Here is a 21,775-nt window from a genome sequence, read left to right on the forward strand (position 1 = left end):
TCCTGTTTTGTTATCATAACCCTTATATACTGGAAGAGTAAAATGTTTCATTTATTCATCAAAGGCTTGTGTCACACTTTACTTATAACTAAAAACATTAAACCTTTTTAAGTTTATACTTGTTAGTATGTCTATAATACAGCACCTCGGATTGTTATGCCCCAAAGGGTGGCATAAAGTTATCTGATTGATTGTCTTTGCGTCCCCACGGTTTACATTCAATATCTGAATAACTCTTTGGCTCAGAGACCTTAAACTTGGTAGTATGATTGGTCATGACCAACAGATGAACTATTTCAATTTTGAGATCAGTCGATCAAGGGTCAAATTGGTGGTAATCTTAAGCTGAAAATCGGTTTCCGATCAATATCTGAAGAACGCCATGACCAGCAGATGAACCAATTGTTTTTTATGTCAGTGGGTCAAAGGTCAAGGTCGTTGTGGCCGTAAGCTCAAAATACGCAGTTTCCTATTAATAATTGAAATACGTTTAAGCCTAGACGCCTCACTCTCAAACATGACCAGTTTCCAAACTATCGACGTCGTGCAATTTGTCATAGGTCAAGCTCGTGGTGACCTTGAGCTAAAAATCCGATTTCGTTCAATAACTGAAGAATACTTGTATCCAGGTACTTCAAACATGGTATGCGTTAACTGCATCTGCTTCTTTTAAATCATGTTTCAAAAACATTCGCGGCGTCTTTGAAGCTTAGGATCAAAATTAGTCTTGTGTTATTTAGTATGGTAGTTCACGTGACCTCTTAAACTTTGCTGCGACCTGGCAGCTTATTAATTTCCTCTGACCATAAAACGTTTTGACACATTGCCATTTAATTTCATTTTCTATATTAATTATACACGTAACGCATACAAAGGAGAGTTGCATCTTGTAAGGTTTATTTTCTTGTCCTTCAACGTATGATCATCCAGGGAACACAAACTATATTACTAAGCACAATCCAGTTGTGGAAACACTCCTGCAAATGTTGGTATTTTTGCCAAACCCTCAGGTTACGACATATGATATGTTTTCAAAACTGGCGCGAACGTCTTAGGTTATGAAAATAATGCGCCAACGTTTATTTGATGTATTCGAGTATTCAAGCAACACCATATGAGTAGGTGTTTCACTTAATGTTGATCGAGGCATGGAAGGTGACTGACAACTCCTTAAAACTCTTTGGTTAAACTAGTGACCGTAATAATCATAAAGCTGATCCTAGAAGTAATCAAAATCAAACTATATTATGCTCACAAATACAATCAAAACTTCGCCTGGAAGGCAAACCTGCCAACTCACTGATTAATCAAAACCAAGAAAATCTTGGATAAAACAAAAGTAACAAGTTATCAAATTGTATATATATAAGTAAACTAATGATAATTAAATATGTCATTCATTGTGTACTTTTGATAATAGTTCACTAGAAAATGAGTCTAATCTAATCCCGAAAAAGATAACCCAACCGTCATCAAGATCCCTTTATGACATCAAGTTTGTGTAAGGTCGAGTACTCAAACACTAAATTAACACCAGTGATCTCCTGATTCGCTGATTGTTTCACGTGGTAACTTCAACATTAATATGTAATAAAGATTGTTGGATGCATGCATGTGTAGTATATTGCTTTATAACGGTGTGTTTCTCGTTTGGTGTATATATTAGCCTCTAAACAGGATCTACGGACTTGATCCGTGTATTATTGGTGTCATTTGAAGTGTTTCCTGTAAAGAAATACTAGTAGACTGGTATGTTTTTGATAAAGTGCCTAGATTAGTTTTTGAACATAATTTATTCCTCTGAAATATTGTAAAAAAACTGTTAATGTTCCACGCTCGATTACACAGAATTATAAAAAATGTCATTTCAGCCAACTTATTCATATATTTAGTTATATATGCAGTTTTAATTTCAAATAGACGTGTTTCTAGAATATAAGAACTCATTTTAGACTGCTATTTGTTAGATAAGAAGCAATTAATGATTCGACAAACTCTCACTTCAAAAAAAATGTGAATAAATGATTTACTTAAAACATCATATAACTTTTGACCCCAAAACACAAAATAATATTTAAAAGTCAACATCGCGTCAAAGGTGGATGTTTTAATTTGTTACATCTGTCCTATGGAAATGACAACTTTTCCGAAAATGGTTGTCATATGTCTGAATAAGTTGTTTGAAATAATGCGACAACAGGAAAACATGGTGATAGAAACACAGATAATGATGATGATGATGATGACGATGATGATGGTGATGTTGTTGGTGTTGGTGTTGGTGGTGATGATGATGATGATGATGATGATGATGATGATGATACGCAAACACTGGCCATTAAATCACTCGTCCTAAGTATTTAACCTGAGAATGTCCAAATATTAAAGCAAACATAATGAAAATACAAGCACACAAACTTGGAAATGATTACTTTTAAAGTTAATTTAAACATTATATACACAAGACATTTGGAAGAGCTATCAACAGTTCTAGTCCAGTTTTGTAAGAATTGACTTAAAATTAACAGGACTAATGACTGTTTGACTTCTAAAATAATCAGACAAACCAAGTTCGTTTAAGGTATTGTTAACGAAAGATGACCATGGAGAAACAATAACATTACTATTATGTAGTTTTTGAACCGTATTATATAGTAACTGAGATATTTTACAATCTTTTTCGTTCACTATCTTTCTCCAATAACATTAAACTCTCGATTTAATTTGTAAAGCTATGGGTTTTACACCAAGTTCACTATACACCATGCAGTTAGGGGTGAAAGCCTTGAGATTGAGTATTAATTTGCAATATTTCAGCTGAAACTGTTCAATTATTTTGATATTTTCAAAACCCCATACTTCGCAAGAGTATAACAAAATTGGAGCAATCATAGAATCAAACAAATGTAACTGAACTGAAATGGGAAGATTGAGTTTTCGGGACTTTTGAATAAGTGAGAACATAGCTCTTCTAGCTTGTTCAACTTATCTTTTCTTAGCTTTACACTGCCATTATAATTAAAAGTATTCCCAGATAAGAGAATTCTTCAACACACTGTAGTATTTTATTGTTATAGAAAAATACTACATTATTTTTAACTCTTGATTTACTAAACAGAACAACTTTTGTTTTTTCCTCATTGACTTGCAAATCCCATAACGTACAGTAATCAAACATAGCATTTAAAGCATTTTGTAAGTCATGATTACTTTCAGCAAATAATACCGTGTCATCTGCATATAACAATATAAAAACTCTAAGATAAACTTCAACATCATCATCACTAAGGCATTCAAAAGTAACCTTAGACATAGTGGCCAATCCTTCAAACTTTGTAGACTTAAATTGGGATAAATCATTCAAAAATATGGAAACCTTGTCAAATAGCCCCCAAGTCAAATAGCCCCCACTTGGGGAAAAAATGGTCAAAACGCCCCCATTTTGGTCAAATAGCCCCCACTCCTTTTTTTATTTGAAATTATTTTTGAAGGTAAATTGTAATATTTTAAGATATTTGAATGTAAGTTGTAATATTTTTAAGATATTTGAATCATAATGAATGTATATTTGAAGGTAAGTTATAATATTTTTAAGATATATTGCATTTACATAATTGCTAATCAAAGCATTTGTTGATAATTAAAATGTTTTAAAATATAAAAAATAATTTGCACATATTAAAGACTTATTAATTAGAGGAGATAGGGCTCCTAAATTATCACATTGTGCAATAATCTTTGGAAGAAAGATTAAAGTGGGTTCACACTTAGTTTTATAACTGACTTCAAATAATTTAGTTTGCACAATATTTATGTCGGTTCACACTTAGCTTAATAACTGACTTCAAATAATTTAGTTTGCACACCTTCTCTTTGATATTTTTAATTACAATTTAGATTTAGTTTGAAATGATTGTTAGCAAAGCTTTCATTGTAGAAATGAGTTCATGAATGTGGTGCTGGATGACAATTTTTAAAGTGTATATTGGATTATTCATGTTTGTTAAGTCGTATTGACAATTTTTTAAGTGTATATTGGATTTTTCATTTTTATTAAGTCATATTTATTAATTGTGAGTGTTTGGTTGCAAAATGGATTATCCTTGTGTAGATTGTGAAAAAGGTGCGGGGCAGCATGGAGTGGGGGAGATGGCACCAAAGTGACAATATATACTGTGTTTCATGGCGATCAGTATGTAATTGTTAGTTGTTGTTCACCTCTCTTAGCCTGTAGCATAAAACAATGTAAATAGTAACATTTTGATACAATTCCAATGTTCAAATTAGGATATTTTGCTTGAAACCAAAGGAAGTTAAAAGTTTATAATGAATTGATAAAAAATAAGGATACTCCAACCTGTTAGGCCGAATGGAACATTGTTTTCCAGGATGTCAATTGGAAAAAGATCTATGGATTGGTATTGAGTATTACAAGAGATACATACTGGGTGAGTACCTACATGTAAATCGGAACACTTTCGGCACTATTTTTTAAATATTTTTAGTTAGACCTGCACCACAACTACAAAATTTTCCATCAGCATACTAGGATTCAAGACCAATTGGTTGATATAAATGGCATTTTTCAAGATACTACCAATCTGCATGAAAACTATTTTATTATCCGCACAATCAAGGACTGCCATTTTCGTCCTTGGAGTACCTAAATATGGAACAGTTTAATTCTTTTTTATGTATTCTTTTAAAATTATTGCACCATGTTCTTTTTAAAGTAAATAAATAATTGTTATTTCCAGTTTGCTTGTTGTTGTTTTTGTCATTTTTGTGAGTAAAATTTGATGAGTGCAGTAAAATACAGGCTGTACCAGTATGGTGTGATTGTGGCAAGCATGAAGTCTTTCAAGCACGTGCCATGTTTTGATATTTGAACATGAAAAACTTTAAATGATAGCAGTATTTGAAATACTTACCGGATAATTGTTTTCTTTGGAACTTGTATCTAAGGCAAGCGTCTTGATTGAACTCGTAAATAAACTGATCTTGATCGGAAAAAACACTTTTATAATGAATGTTCCATAATAAGGTACTGTTCCGATTTAGGTACTCACCCAGTGTATCCAATGGTTTTAAACAAGAACTATACATAGGATTTTAGCTAAACTCACTTTTGTTTAGAATGAATATTGTTTATGATAGATTATGTACATTCTGTTTGTCTGAAGAGGAAACTTTGATTCATAGAGGTGAATAAAATGTAAATCATTTCGAAATTAAAAAAAGTTAAATTATATAATTTCCTGTTGTTACTTAATTTCGATGCGTAATCAAATTTTAAAATAAAGAAAAACACAAAAAACTTATGGCAGTTAAAATGTAGATTTGATGTATTAATATATTATTTATAAGTAATATTTTAAAACGTTTGATATTCTTACTTGGTAAAATTGATTAATTAAAATCAGATTTATTAATACAGTATACAAATAATGTTAATTGCACTTCATTTTGTAAAATAAAGGTTTTAAAATGTTTTGGAATAAAATAAGTATGCATACATACATATAGAAAAAATAAAAAAGTGGGGGCGTTTTGGGGGGGGGGCTATTTGCCCAATTTTAAAATGTGAGTGGGGGCTATTTGACCAAAATGGGGGCTATTTTACTAGGAAGCCAAAAATATAGAGAACAAAATTGGAGACAAATTCTCACCCTGGCGTACTCCAGTATGACTACTAAAGAAGTTAGACAATGTATTATTCACCTTAACACATGATTTTTCCTTAGCATACATATTACGAATGATTCTGAATAAACCATGCTTTATAATATTTTGCTAAGTGAAATTCGCGATTATTTACATAATGGTGGAATGTAGCCTATATTTGGCGGGAGTTCCGCCTCGTTTTCGTGCTGGAATAAAACAAGATGTTTGACGTCATTGACCTACTTATCCGCGCAGCCGAGAAACCCTGGTATTTTTCACCTTTTTTATGGGAACCCCGATGTGATTCAACTAACAAAACTTGCAGTTAGAGAGGGAATTACACGCAGAACATTATAACACCAATCAATCATGAACACTCTAATGGATTTCTTCACAATCTGAGGGAAATCATTTCGTTACGCGGTGCAAAACTTCTCGGTCAGCCATTTGGGAATGCCACGTCAAGAAGGGGACGATATTTCTCCTCAGAAGAGTAAGTGATACTGGATTTGATAAGGTGGTGTTTCAACAATCTTTTTTCAAGTAATTAAAATACATTAAGGTGTAACTGACACTGTTATTTGTAGCTAGTATGTTGAATGACATACCCAGAAATCGGAAGAACCCATTTTCGAGGAAGGGTTTTCCCGGGTTATGGTAAATCCCAGCCTTCGGTTTAGTAAGCCGGGGAAAATTAAGACTCTAACTTTCGCGATAAGCAGTTTTATATCATCTTTATTACATGCACAGTTTTTAACTGGTACAAATTGTGATAATTTAACATTGAATGCAATATTTTATAATGATCACACTTTAAAAATCGGGCAAGCCCCAGTGTAGGCCAGTCTACTAAATATTTTAGGGAAGGTAGCCTATGTTGGCGACACTAGATTTTATGAGTTATTTATACCATATTAACATATGATAACCTGGACATGATAAATATGTCAACTATTGCATAGCTTTTGATAAGTTTTTGCAGGAATGTTTAACAAAATGTCTTGCCTAATTATAACAAACAGATCAAGGTCACAGTTTTTAGCATTGGCCAGAAGAGCTTATGCGTGGGTGTGGTGGCCATCTTCAAAATTGCTAAAAAACAACTTAAGAACACAGTAGAGCCTCTGTTTCTTACCCATCTTCCATCAGACAGTAGTTAACATAAATATTGATTTGCCTCGGTTCCTTCGAAAACCTGTCAGATCCGCCCATGCATGACTTGATTATGACCCTTGAAATTTTTATGCCCCCACAAAGTGGCGGCATATAGGGTTGCCCTTGTCCGTACGTACGTCTGTCCGTACGTACGTCTGTCCATACGTACGTACATCCCGAAGATTGTTTCCGATCTAATTCTTGAAAAACGTTTGTCCAATCCTCACCAAACTTTAAACACATGTTTGTGACCATAATATCTTGATCAAGTTCGATAGTCATGGAAATCGCTTTAGTCATTTAGGAGTTACGGCCCTTTTTTGCCAAAAATACTTCAAAAATATATGTTTCCAATCTAATTCTTGAAAAGTATGTGTCCAATCCTCACCAAACTTTACATACATGATTGTGACCATAATATCTTGATCAAGTTCGATAGCCATGGAAATCGCTTTTGTCATTTAGGAGTTACGGCCCTTTATTTGCAAAAAAAGACTTGAAAAATACGTCCCGAAGATTGTTTCCGATCTAATTCTTGAAAACTGTTTGTCCAATCCTCACCAAACTTTAAACACATGTTTGTGACCATAATATCTTGATCAAGTTCGATAGTCATGGAAATCGCTTTAGTCATTTAGGAGTTACGGCCCTTTTTTGCCAAAAATACTTCAAAAATCATTATGGCTTATTTTCTGTGACAAAAAAAAACGAAGTGGGGGCATCCGTGTCCTATGGACACATTTCTAGTTTAATTTGCTACAATTTAGCTTGTGAACAATAAAGCCTCCATTTATTATCCAATGACTAATAATCTTTTTCAAAAGTTAAGTGTTGACTTAATCACTCCTTTTCAAAAACCAACCAGCTTTGCCCCATGCATGACTGGGTTATGGTCCTTTGTAAATGACCAAAATTGCTATAATTGTGCTTGTGAACAGACCAGAGCCTCAAGTTTTAATTTAATCTTCAAAACAAATGGCAGTAGTTAGAAATCATGAGGCCTCAGTGCCTTTTGAAAAGAAGCCAGATCATCCCACTGGATTATGGCCATTGAAAGTGACGGGTCACAGACATTACGGACCATGGACATTACGGACCAGACATAACGGACCAGATTTGGGGACATTTCAGACCACATTTCAGGACATTACGGACCATGATATATAATTTTACTCACAGTTTGTTTGAACTTTATAACATACCATATTTGCGGACAATGATTTTTAATTTATATGTTGGAGGGGTGTCCCAGAAGTTCGCGGAATTGTATAATAACTTTTGCAATACTGGTTATTTTGAACAAAAAAATCAGCAAGACAATATTTAATATTTCGAAACATTATTGTATAGATATCAAAAGCTTACAATATACATAAATCCACTATCGGATATTCGGAAACCACCCATCACGCAACACCCGGAGCACAAACGACGTCGTGAACATCAGCGGACGTCACAATACGAGTTCTTTGTTAATTTTTTCGATGTAATCTCCGTGCGCGTTCACACATTTCCGGTATCTGCTGATCAATTTCTGCACTGTCTCGACGTTCCACTCTTTGTCAAGGGTCAAAACAATCCTTTGTGTCATTTGCATAAAGTCAGATGTCGACTGAAGATATGGTCTATAACCTGATCATTGTTCGAATTCACTTGCACTGGCCGGCCGGCCCTGGTGTCATTTTTTATAGACAAACTACCATTGCAGAATCGCTCATGCCACTTTTAAAGGGACAGTTTTCTGAACGGTTAAAGTGTTGTCGACCTTCTTATCAATATTAGGGTTTCTGCTGGCGACATCTGAAGGCCTACAGACATTTTCAAAGCACTCCGTAACTCGACATCATCTGTTGACGTCATGCCGACGTTGCTTTTGAAACTGTGATGCTACTCAAGTTGCAACAAAATTGAAATGGAAACAGCAATAACGTTGACGTTTTCAGGAAATGACGTCCATACATGCTGTTAACGTCACTTCATTTTGCGGAATATTAACTCACCTTTAAGTGATATAAAATAACAAAGTTTTACTAATATCTTTGCTTGCTCCGGGTAAGGGTAGGTTAGTTGCTATGGATACCAAGTATGTCAAGATTAAGAAGAAAAGGGAAATTAAAAATACCAGCGCTAAACACCAATTATTTTAAAATACATTCTCAATAAATGTCAAGATAATACCTATTTGCGTTTGCGAATGATGACGTTATTCCGCGAACTTCTGGGACACCCCTCGTACTTATAGGTGCTCGATTGCTTTCTGAAAAAACTTTGGATGTCATATATGTGTTTTTCCGTTACAACTGTTTTAATTGAATGGTTCTGTGAGAGTGCCACATCAAGATGGGTTTTCACACTTTTATGATTGCCAATTAAAGGTTGTCAGTATAATGTTTATTTCTTTGATAAATTACCGCTGATAATTACCGGCTATAATTACAAATAATTATTTACACTGATTAAATGCAACCAAATTTACCAGTTTTAAACAGAACAGAACAGAATATTTATTGGACTTAAGCATAACAAGCTTATCATCATAATAACACATATCCATACAAAAAAACATATATATATATATATATGGCATGGAACAATTTTAACAAATAGCATATTATACGTTAAATTCATTTGATTTTATTGTTTCTGGGATATAAATGGTGAAAATGAATTTATATTATATCATATATTTTTAATTGAATATTACATACAATCGGACATTATTTAAGATTGATCAAACAGTAATCATGTATTGGTTATGTATATAACCATTTATGACTGCGTATAATGGGTAATGAAAGTGCATTAGATTACATCGTAAGCACAAGGAAAATGATGCAAACATGTACCAATATAACAAAACAAAGGGAAAATACAACCAACACAATATATGTGTTTCTACCCTATCAAAATAAGATAGAGATAGAAAACATCCATGACACATAAATTATAACAACGAATCACGAAGTTTGAACGCCTTATCACAATACATTGCTAATTTTCTATTGAGTATTTTATTACTACTTTGCATCAATAAAATATATTTCATCAAACTATGGGTATAAAGTACTCAGGAATATACTGGCGTCTAAGGTCTGCATACACAGGGCATTTAAGAACAAAATTGAATTCATCCTCAATATCATTTAAAAAACACAATGGACATTTTCTTTCATGTCTAGGAATTTTATTATGTTGACCTATCTCTATATTTAATTTATGCGAAGGAAAACGTAATTTAGCCAGAACATTTCTATATTTTGTATTTTCTACCAGACTGAGATACGCTGATTGTTCAAAACTAGTTTTAATTTCACGGAAAGTACATCTAGAGCAGAGGATAAATCTAACCCAGATCTCCAATTACTTATAAAAATATCTCGAAGTCTACTCTGAAGAACAGGCACAAAACATTCAGTTTTCACAAAACCCGGATAAAGCCATACTTCGTTGAGATCAGATGATTGAAGGATCTCACGAACTCTTGACACCCAGTTCTTGGTTGACACATTGTTATCTACATTACCGTATAAATTTCATCAAGTAATATAGCATTTAAAATACAGTGTTCTTGCTTTACTGAGAGGAGCTTTAAAAAGGTATTTCACCATTCTAATTAGGCGTTCAATGTGCAATGGGAATCTACCCAACTCTCCATACAAGGCCAAAGTGTTAGTGGATTGTTTAACATTTAAAACCCATTTACAAAATTTCTTATGCACTCTCTCTGAGACTTCCGCATTCATAAAACCCCACACTTCAGAACCATAGTTTAAAACAGATAACACATATGAGTCAAAGAGATTAAACATGATATTAATTGGAACTTGAATATTACGAACCAGCCCCATAAGTGAGTGCAGTGATCGCAACCCCTTTCCTGCAAGGGTTAAAGTGACACTCTTATTCAAAATCAATACATATACATGCCTAAAAAATATCAATTTTGAGTGATCAACCTAGCTTTAACTACTTACTAAATAATGCATTTATGGATAATATTAATTACTGATAAAAAGATTGTACACGTGTATTTTATAGCACTAAGCGCAAAAATATTAAATGATTGATGAATGCTAAAAGATTTACTACGGTCTACTATACTACTTCATAAAAACCATTAATTTTGACATTATTTAGCCTTTTGGGAATTATTAAAGAATAACATTTATTTTGGTAAATCTTATCTGGCAGTAGGAGTGCATCTTTAACCATCAGTTTGCAACAAACGAACATCTTTCTTTAAATACAATACATTTATTTTGGCTTTAAACTTACAAAGTTTATAGCAGTGAATGATGCCACGAACCTAGATGGTACTGATCTTGAATTCACTTTCACCATGGACATAATTATTTTACATATTATTTTATTAAAAATAAATTTACTATAGACTTATTTACTGTAGGTGGACACATGTCTTTTACACCTTATGAAATTTCACAGGTAGTTTACAATGGTCACATTATAAACATTTGTCGATTCTAGGACATTTGCCCCCCCGGATGTTTGCCCCCCCCCCCCCCGGATGTTTGCCCCCCTTTTGGACCATCGCGGACATTTGCCCCCCCCCCCCGCCGTTTTCGAGGGGCGGACATTTGCCCCCCCGCCGTTTTCGAGGGGGCGGACATTTGCCCCCCCCCCCCGGTTTTATAAGTTTATACCAAGATATTAAAAATATATTAATTTATAAAAAAAATGAACATTTTTTTCGTTAACTATTTGTTCAATTTACGTGCAAACTGCCAACCGATTTACACCAGTTTGTATGTTTGTCACTAATTACATATAAATACAGATTACACCGTTCAGGTCACACATGTGACGATGTAGGCTTAGGTAAGACAACAATGTAAATCCTTTTATAATATTTTTATTTCAAATCAGAAGTCATATAGCACATTTATAGCACTCATATATACAAGTATATACAGCAAAAAATACGTTTCTGTTCTCTGAATGGTATGATAAGTAATTCACTAATCAAGATCAAAATAGCACATTCATTTTAGCACATTCATCATATCATATTACAGGTACATTACAGATGTTCAGTCCTAACGCAGTCATATGTGACCCCCAATGGCCTATCATGCACACATAGGTAATTAGCGCGATCGGGATTGCTTTAATTGTAGTGTTGGATCGCACTTTAATACAAACACATGTTTGGTGTTGATAGTTTGTAAGATTATTAAAGTTATCGCAAATGTCCGCCCCATCGAAAATGGAGGGGGGGCAAATGTCCGCCCCCTCGAACATTGAGGGGGGGCAAATGTCCGCCCCCTCGAAAACGGCGGGGGGGCAAATGTCCGCCATGGTCCAAAAGGGGGGCAAACATCCAGGGGGGCAAATGTCCGGGGGGGCAAATGTCCGTTTACCACATTTGTCTAATTGAATTTCACATTATTTTTTTCACAGTTAGTTGGAAGTCATTTGGCAGGTGTCATATCCAAAAAGGCACTCATATAGAAGTACTTATTAAAGAATAAAGAAGATGGGGTGAATAAATAAAAAAAAAACGTTGATAACATTATAGATCATGGTCCGTTATGTTTCTCGAGATGGTCTGTAATGTCCCAAAATATGGTCCGTTTTGTCTGGTCTGTAATGTCCATGGTCCATTACGGACGTAATTCAAGGTGACAACATTTCTGTAATCAATAGAGCCCCTATATTCACATTTCATGTTATATGTTACAATACTGTAATGGTGGCACCTATTAACACCAGATTTTCCAAGTGACCTATCAGTATTTTGCCTTTTACCCATATGAACATGCTCTTGATAGAAAATGACCTTGAACAAGCCATGCCAGTAAAGCAAAGGTCTTCATGGGCGTCTTGTTAATTACATTCGAGGTTAAGGTCATTGTTAGGATCAAAGGTCATAATGAGAATGTGATTTAATCATTTCACTGGCAATGTCTTGATATTTCAGGCCTGAGTGTTCACATTTTTCTTTATCATAGTGTGTTAGAACAAGAGCGCTGTGAATCAAATGCCAACAAGCAAGGGGCATAATTCAGCAATTATTGAGAATATACTGCAAACTACAGGGACAAGCCCAGTAGGTAAACATTTAACAAAGACACCGAAAAGCAAAAAAGACACTGAACAGAAGAAGACCCTTGCAATACATGTGATAAATAACCTGTTCTCTTTTACTACATGTGTACCAACTAGCAGTTGACAGATTATCTTGAGAGATTTTTTAGTTGTCAACAAGGTTCTGGTCAAGTCTTGCACTATGACAACTCCACTCGAATCCCACCGACACCAAGGCTTACTGTAAATTAAATTTAATCTATTGATCTTCAATGCAAACATATGATGAAAAAACTAAAATGGAGAATGAAATATTCTTAAACAATACTTTTCTAATTAGCTGCTTAAGTCTAAATAAGTCTACTTGCTAATTTTAAGTGTACTAGAGTCTACCTTAATTTATATACTTCTTATTATAGCAGCATTAAACTGTCTCGCCAACTGGACTAGCTTTTAGCCTGCAATGCGAGTGGTCATGGGTTTGATTCCTACCATATTCACATTGCAATTCAATTGGTGCAATCCATTTAATTCGGTGCCATAAAAACACTCTAAATACAAGCATTGAAACCTGATCTTAGTCTCTGAAATTCGAGGATGAGTTTCAAAATGAACAGAGGAAGTGTAACCATGTACACCCTGAATAATGGCACTTATATTATATACAGTCTAGTATTGAGCTAGCTTTAGAAGTGTTGTGATAGGTTGTACAATTGGTTGCCATTCAATTGCACATTAGTGCAGTTTGTTACATGCTGATGTAGCATATACATGTTTGTCATTGACAGTCAGCTTACTCCATTGTTATTTTAGGGCAACTAGAAAAGGAAGATGGTGAATCCGCCGAAGATCAAGTCAGTAAAAGGGCCAGGACATCAGGTAAATATTTTTTATCTATCTTCCTCTAATGTCAAACCCCTCATGAAGATGTAGATACTCACTGATGGGAGAGCAGAGTTGAAGAAACTGTTGGAAAGCACCGGGCCATACATGGGAGATTTTTTTTGGTTTGAACAGTACAATGTTCTCCCAATTTTTCGATGCTTTCCTCATATGCCAGGTGACAGACAAGGGAGCTGCCGGTACCATTTTAATTTTTAGTTTAATGCGGCCAGGGATTGAGACTGAACACTTTCCATTGAAGCTGAAACTTAACCACTTAACCACTAGGCTACCGAGGCCAAGCGGTTCCCAACATCATCCACATTTATATATGTTGTTGTTTTTTTCAATATATAGCTTTTATACCACCTGGTATAATCATTTTGATGCCACTTTGTAAACTCTTAATTAACATTTCAGACAAGCTAGGGCCCAAAAGAAAATTCATGTCCACTGTTGCAACTTATCTGTAAAGATTCAGAAGTAGGAACACAAATTATCCTTTGACAAATCTGTTATTAATTTTAAATAATTTCATAATTTTCATATATGTTTGCAGATTTGGCCAAGACTGGAGGTGCCAACCAACAGAGTGAGGGGACAGTCATTCCAGTATATGTAAATGTAATACCCACGACTGGTAGGTAAAATCAATTTTCGTTTTAGTTTGTAGGTTCCTGTTGGTCAACATATGTTAATCATTTTATTCCCTGCTCTTTATATTGATTTTGATATGACGTTAATGACCCATGCCCTTCAGATGTTTGATATGACGTGAATGACCCATGCCCTTCAGATGTTTGATATGACGTGAATGACCCATGCCCTTCAGATGTTTGATATGACGGTAATGACCCATGCCCTTCAGATGTTTGATATGACGTTAATGACCCATGCCCTTCAGATGTTTGATATGACGTTAATGACCCATGCCCTTCAGATGTTTGAAAGCATAATGTTCATCATGGACTTGATATTCAATGCATCTGCAAGAGAAAAAAACTTTAATTATAAGTCAAATTGGGAAAATTTTAATCTTGTAAGCATAGGGAACATAGCTGGTTCTGTCAACCCGTGTTGTAAGCAGGTGGGGGTGTTGGGTATTGACAGTCTGAAATATGATTTCCATAAAAATAATTATTTTTAAACAGTATAGTATTGCTCAACTAGGGAGATCACTGCATCAGAAAACATCCGTACCAATGAGAAATTATTGTCGGTAAACGGTGTAAAGGTAAACGTAAGTCCATATAAACAGCCGCTTTAGAGTCATTGACAATTTTTGTTTTGGCGACTACACGAAGAAGACGAGAGTAAGAACCGAAGAATATATTGTACATTGGTATGAATTGGTTGACTTGTGGTGTTAAGGAGAACATAATGAATGTCCCAATGTTAATAAAGTTCCCTTAACGTGCATTAATACCTTTTGATTTCATAGTGCAGAGGAGCTATCTTAAAGAAAAAAATTCGTTGCCTCGGTCTTTTTTTGTCGCCTCGAACTAGGGGCTACAGTTAATTTCGCACACTGTACAACACCAAGTTATAAAAAAAATATGTGTACCTTCAATTTGACTGGTGAACATTGTAACATTAGTTTAAATGTGTTTACTTTAAAATGATGGAACTGTGCACCTGTAACAGCTTGGTGACCACTGACTACCAACAAAACCTACATGCTCCCAGCCGGGGAATGGAATCCAGGCCACATTTGTTAGAAGAGTGTGCTCTAACTAATATTCTAACAGTACTGCAAAACCTTACAACCTATATGTTATACATTGTTGTGCATGCCTGACTGTCGAACAGTGGAAAAGATTTTTTCACATAATATTTCAGTTACAGAAATTGAGAATTATGCTGCATCAGAACAGCTTTTTGCGGCCCCAATCTCTGTTTACCATGAAGCTAGTGGCTCCATTGAAGTACATGGCATTTCTGGAAAAAAGGGTGGCAATTATGTCGAGACTGGGGAAGAGCCAGAGAGAAGGGAAAGAACTCTTTCCACATCTTCAACTCCAGAACAGAGGAATAGATCACTTGAAGCATTGTTTAAGGTTTGTCTTAGTTATCAAACAAGTTACATGGTATTTATGCTGGTGGAATTTAACCAATTTCCCCATGTGCTGGATACCACTTTTGTACATTTACTATTCTGCATTAAGCCATATGCTTAGGATAAGACAAAAGTTGGAATCAAATAAAAGAAAAGTGTTTAGTTGTTTTCTGCTCACACGCCTTATATCAAGCTGCTCATGCATAACAAATGCCACTTAAATTAGATGACATTAATTAAATCTATTTTACAGGTCACAGACAATGAGCTACAGGCCATTGCCCAGCAACCCCCTGGAGACAGCCAGCATTTACCTGTAGTGGTTCATGTTGGTGACCAAGCACAGGCTGTGATAGTAATAGATAACAGCATTCAGGAGAGGGAGGAGATGATTGGTGAATATGAGGTAACTGTATGTAACAACTGTTTTCATTGGTTAATTAACCTGTTGTGGTTCATTTGGGTGACCAAGACATGAATTAGCAACAAAACTAAAATAGTTAGACAACAGAACAGAACAGAACATTTATTTAGATACAAGCATATACAGCTTATGATCATCAAAACAATTATCATAGCATGCACAACAGGATATAAAAATTAACATGAATTCAAACAAAAAGAAACAACAAGAAGAGAGCAATAACATCCAGTTTGAGTTACGCTGTAATATTAATTATATTGTCTCTGATCTGATTTGCCTTAATAGTAAATATAGCCAGTTTGTGTAACAACGACTTCTTCTTAGGGTTAAGAAGAGTAATAAATTTTAACATACAAGGTGGTGTCTATAATAACTAGGTATATAATGATCTCTTAAGTGTTTATATCTATCACATATCAGTACAAAATGATATTCATCTTCAATGTCATTCGATGAACATACATCACATCTCCTTTCATGTCGGGGAATGTTCCTATAACGGCCTTCTTCTATTTTAAGCCTGTGAGAGGATAATCTTAATTTGCTTAAGGCATGTCTGTGTTTAACATTGTCAACAATGTTCAGGTAGCAAGACATTTCAAAAGTGGATTTCGCTGCACGAAATAGAGTAAGACTTGTTGAGCTATTAACACCTTCATTCCATTGTGTTATATAGGTATCTTTCAGTCTTAATTTTAACTGGCTTATAAAACATGGTATATTAAGCACTGAGTCTCTAAACAGCCAAATTTCATTAAAACCGGCTGATTGTAATAATAGTTTTACTTTGGTTAACCAATTTATATGGCCTTTTTCACATTCGTCTAAAAGCATACGATAAGTCTCATACAATATACAATTTGAATTAAAACTGTTCATGAGTTTAAACCAATATTTGACTATTTTCACTTTTCTGTTTATTATTAATGGAAAGCGTCCCGTTTCTCCATATAACGACAAATTATTAGTTGTTATTTTGACATTTAAAATCTGTTTAAGGAATTTTTTGTGTAGTCGTTCCAGATTTTCAGCTGCAGCAGAGCCCCATAACTCTGAGCAGTATTCGAGCACAGGGAGCACATACGCGTCAAATAAATCAAAGTTCAAAAAAGAACCGTTTGAACTTATGACTAACCCTAAATAGCAAAAAGTGTTCACAATTTCAATCTGTTTGCCGTTATATATAAATACGTCGTCAATCCTTCCTCGACCACCCCGTTTAAAAATCATTATTTTCGTCTTGTCCACATTCACTTGCATACGCCATTGATCACAGTAATCCCTTAAACAGTCTAAATGTTTTTGTAATCCCTCGGCGGTCTCACTTAATAGTACACAATCGTCGGCAAACATAATAAGGAATATTGTTAATTGGTCCAAGGTAAGTCCTGCATTAATATTTTGATGCATATGGAGTTCAATATCATTCACGAAGAGGCAAAACATTATCGGCGAGGTTATCTCCCCCTGGAAGAGGCCTATACCGCTATCGAAGAATTGAGACAAGTTATTACAGTGTTTCACACATGACTGGACGTTTTTGTACATAGAACGTACGATTTGTAATAGTTTACCGTCTATTCCCTCTTTGATTAGCTTAAACCACAGCCCGTTTCTATATATCCTATCGAAACACTTCGAATAGTCCACGTAAGCAGCATATACTCTCTTCCGCTTGATAAGATATAATTCAATAAGGTTTTGAAGAATGAACACTGCATCCGTTGTACTGTGGTTAGACTTGAAACCGAACTGCGCGTCCGTGATTTTGTCATATTTTACTGACCATGTTTTGAGTCTCTCGTTTATGACATTAGTAAATAATTTCCCAAAACAACTAATCAGGGTTATCCCCCTGTAGTTATTTACTTCAGCTTTTGGTTCCTTTTTCAATACCGGCACAATCACTCCCTGGGACCAACTTGGGGGGAAAACTCCAGAGTCGAGAATGTTATTGAAGAGGATGCAAATGGGCTCGATCAATATATCGGCACTTTCAATGAAATATTCGTTTAAAATATTGTCACTTCCTGTAGCCTTATTTCGTTTAAGCTTTTTAATCCCTTTGTGATTTCATTTGCTGTGATTCTATCATCAAGCTCTTCAAACATTACATTACGGTCCGGTTCATTAATATCAAAATCATTTAAAAATGTCTCTATCTCTATATCCGGGCCGTCCTCTGAATTATCGGCTAAATCTTTGAAATGCTCATAGAAGTCTTTCAGTGATATAGTGGGGTCGGCCTGTGTTCTCGATTTCTTAAATCGTTTCCAAAATTCCCTTGGCCTTTCTTGTCTTGACTCATGCATTTGTTTGCCTATCAATAGTTTGTGATTACGCTTCGCTCTACGTACAGTATATTTGTAATCTTTTTTGCAGCGCTACATATTTTCAAAATTTGCTGGTGATCTGTTGCATTTCAGTCTTGCGAGCGCTTCCTTATACTTCAAGTGCTTATCTTTACATTCTCTATTGAACCATGCCTTCTTCTCCGTATGTGAATGGTTCATGAAGTAACCACGTTTCACACGCACAGACCTTTTAAAGTATTTGTTGGCACGAGACGTTAAATACTCAGTAAATAAAGAAACTGAGTTCTCAATACTATGTTGTGTATGTCCCATCGTGTTGAGAAGTGACTCGGTTAATTGATTGATATCGGTCTTTATGTCCCACAAGAACTGTATTTTATCATTGTCATTCCATTTATAAAACTCTGCATATTCTCGTTTTTCATCCTGCTTAGCATTTCCAACTATAAGTTTAAACGTGATAGGGGTGTGGTTGGAATGTTCGTTATATGGATGAACTTTAAAATCTCTGAAGTATTTAAAGGTATTGTACCTTGTTAGTACATAGTCTACCTGACTTTCTCCGTTATGCGTATAACAAGTAAAGCTGCCGTTATCGTTGTTTTCACCAGACCTGCCATTCATAATACAAAGGTTAATTGATTTGCAAATATCAATCAGATTTTCTCCAAATCTGTTGCTTGTATGGTCCATTGACATTCGTCGTGGTGGCGGGTCGTTCAGTAAGTCATTAAGATCAAGATCAGTAATCTGCTCGTGCTCTATAAAATCACACTTTTGACCTACTCTACTGTTGAAATCGCCGAGCCATATCGTTTGGCCACGTTGTGCAAAAAGTTCCAAATCGTTTTCAATTTCTGTAAAAAGGTCTGTATCGTACAAATTATGTACTGGCGAGTTTTCCGGCGGGATATAGGAAACTGCAACAATCGTCTTTGGTTATAAAATAATCTTTGCACAGTTTTAACCACACAATACTATCTACTCTGTTCCTTTCTACAGTTATGCCTTTTGGTAGTTGATCCTTGACGTAAATGATAACACCCCCACTGGATCTTTTCGCGCGGCGGTGCTGGAATTTACGGTATGAATGAATAGCTTTATATCCTTTAAGGTCAATGCAAGATTTACTGTTAGTCCACGTTTCTGATAGACATACAATATCATATTTGGAAATAAAGTTCGAAAAATTGTCACATGTCTTTTTCGCTTCAGTTAAGCCTTCAACATTCCATGGTAAAAAGCTAATATTACTCTCTAAGCACCCCTATTCGGCATCATTGCTAGAATGTGTACTGGGAACGAACTCCTGGTCATAAATGAATAATTTGTCGTATTTGAAAAACACCTTTTTCTTCTCAGATTTGGCCTTTTTGAACACACCCATAAGTGGCCTCCTCTTGTCGATGATGTCTTTAGGTAGATGTTGGCTCACACCTACTGCAGTGTTCTTTAACTTCGGACATGCCCGGCGTACTTTTTCTCGGTCTTCGTATTTGTCGAATTTCACGAGAACTGGTCTAGTACTTCCGGCCTTGTACCGCCCCATCCGTTCGGTTTTGAGTGGCATGTTCTGCTTTGCGCCCTCTATTTGCATAGTTTCCTCTACAATGGTTAAAATGTTATTTGTACAGTCAGTATCTGACTCTGTACTTGAGTCTTCCACCCGAAAAAACAAAAGATTGTTCTTAAGTTCATCACTTTTCAGTTTGTGCATAAGTTCTTCATTCGTGACCTTTTCTGACTCCAGATGCTTTAATCTATTTGTAAGCTGTTCTATTTCTTGTTGTTTTGTGGCTATTGAGTCTACTGTTTTTGTATCGAACTGGCGACTTTTTTCAACATCTGATAGTCTAGTTTAAATGTCTTTCATTTTAAGGTCTGCACTATCTAATCGTTTAATGATCGTGTTTACCGCTGACTGGATTGTATCTAATTGCCCTAATCTGCTGTCGAGCCTGTCTAGACGTTGTATAAGGATTGAAAAGGGATCTATGGTCACCTGACCTTGCTGTGTAATCGGTGTGCATGGTACCTGTCCCATAGTCTGACCTGTCCCAGGTGAATGTCCATTCATATTCATATTCATGTTCGTATGATATTGACCATAGTTGGACGAAATATGCTTGTCCGTTTTGATAAGATTGTCCACTCGAGAAAACAGAAGGGCTATTCTGTGCCATATTTGGCCTCTTTGGTGTATCTGCGATCCTTTACTTTTCTTCCGCTTCCCCATAAACTCAGTTAGTATGGTAATCCGTATCACTAATCACTCAATGAACGAACACATAATCACGTAAGTATCCATGGCAACAATTCACCACAAAATTATCACAAGTAATCCTCTCTTATCCTGTTAAAATCCATTTTTTCCACTAATTTTTACCAGATATTCAAAATATGCGCCATTCCTGCGCATGCGCACTTTATATCCGACAACAGATTAACAGGAATTTAAACACAAGCAATCTTAGGGATATTCCAGTAAAACATTTAACCCCTTAATTCTTAATTTTAGAATGTATATAAGAAAGATGACTCGTTCAGCATTATTAATTATACCCGTGACAAAAGAAGTTTGAAGGGGGTATATTGGAGTCACTCTGTGGTCAGTCGGTCGGTTTGTCGGTCGGTCCGTTGCAATTTACCTTATCCGGAGCATAACTTAAAAACTACTGGATGGAATTGGATTAAACTTCATACAATGGTAGAGCATAATGAGAGGAAGTGCAGTGTACAATAACCATAACTCTATTCTTGCTTATTACTGAGTTATTGCCCTTTGTTACTTTTTTTGTCCGGAGTATTACTTGAAAAGTACTGGATGGAATTCATTGGAACTTCATACAATGGTAAAGCATAATGAGAGGAAGTGCAGTGTTCAAGAACCATAACTTTACTTTACCTAATTACTGAGTTATTGCCCTTTATTTGTTTTTTGCTGTCAATTTTTTCTCCAGACATTAACTTGCAAACTATTAGATGGTATTTATTGAAACTTTATAACAATGGTAAAGCACAATGAGAGGAAGTGCAGTGCAAAAGAACCATAACTCTATTTTACCTAATAAAAGAGTTATGGCCTTTAATACTTTTTTCTTGTCCCGGGCATAACTTGAAAACTATTGGATGGAATTTAATAAAGCTTCATACAGTGATAGATCATATAATACATCGATCCGAGATGCCAAAATAAGCTCCGCCCCCTTAGATATTGTTACTACGCGCCGCAAG

At 35.3% G+C, this 21,775-nt stretch overlaps 1 protein-coding gene across 1 annotated transcript; it reads left to right on the top strand.

Annotated features, from left to right (window-relative positions):
- The first annotated feature begins 5,902 nt into the window (after positions 1-5,902).
- LOC128204726 (uncharacterized) lies at positions 5,903-19,631 on the top strand. The gene is made up of 6 exons (XM_052906129.1): positions 5,903-6,157; positions 13,678-13,743; positions 14,306-14,386; positions 15,586-15,803; positions 16,056-16,208; positions 19,560-19,631. Exons 1-6 carry the CDS (start codon positions 6,118-6,120, stop codon positions 19,629-19,631), a joined length of 630 nt encoding a protein of 209 aa, XP_052762089.1. The 5' UTR covers positions 5,903-6,117.
- Positions 19,632-21,775: the final 2,144 nt, after the last annotated feature.

The sequence above is a fragment of the Mya arenaria genome, chromosome 10 (genome assembly GCF_026914265.1).
Source record: "Mya arenaria isolate MELC-2E11 chromosome 10, ASM2691426v1".
Lineage (NCBI taxonomy): Eukaryota > Metazoa > Mollusca > Bivalvia > Myida > Myidae > Mya > Mya arenaria.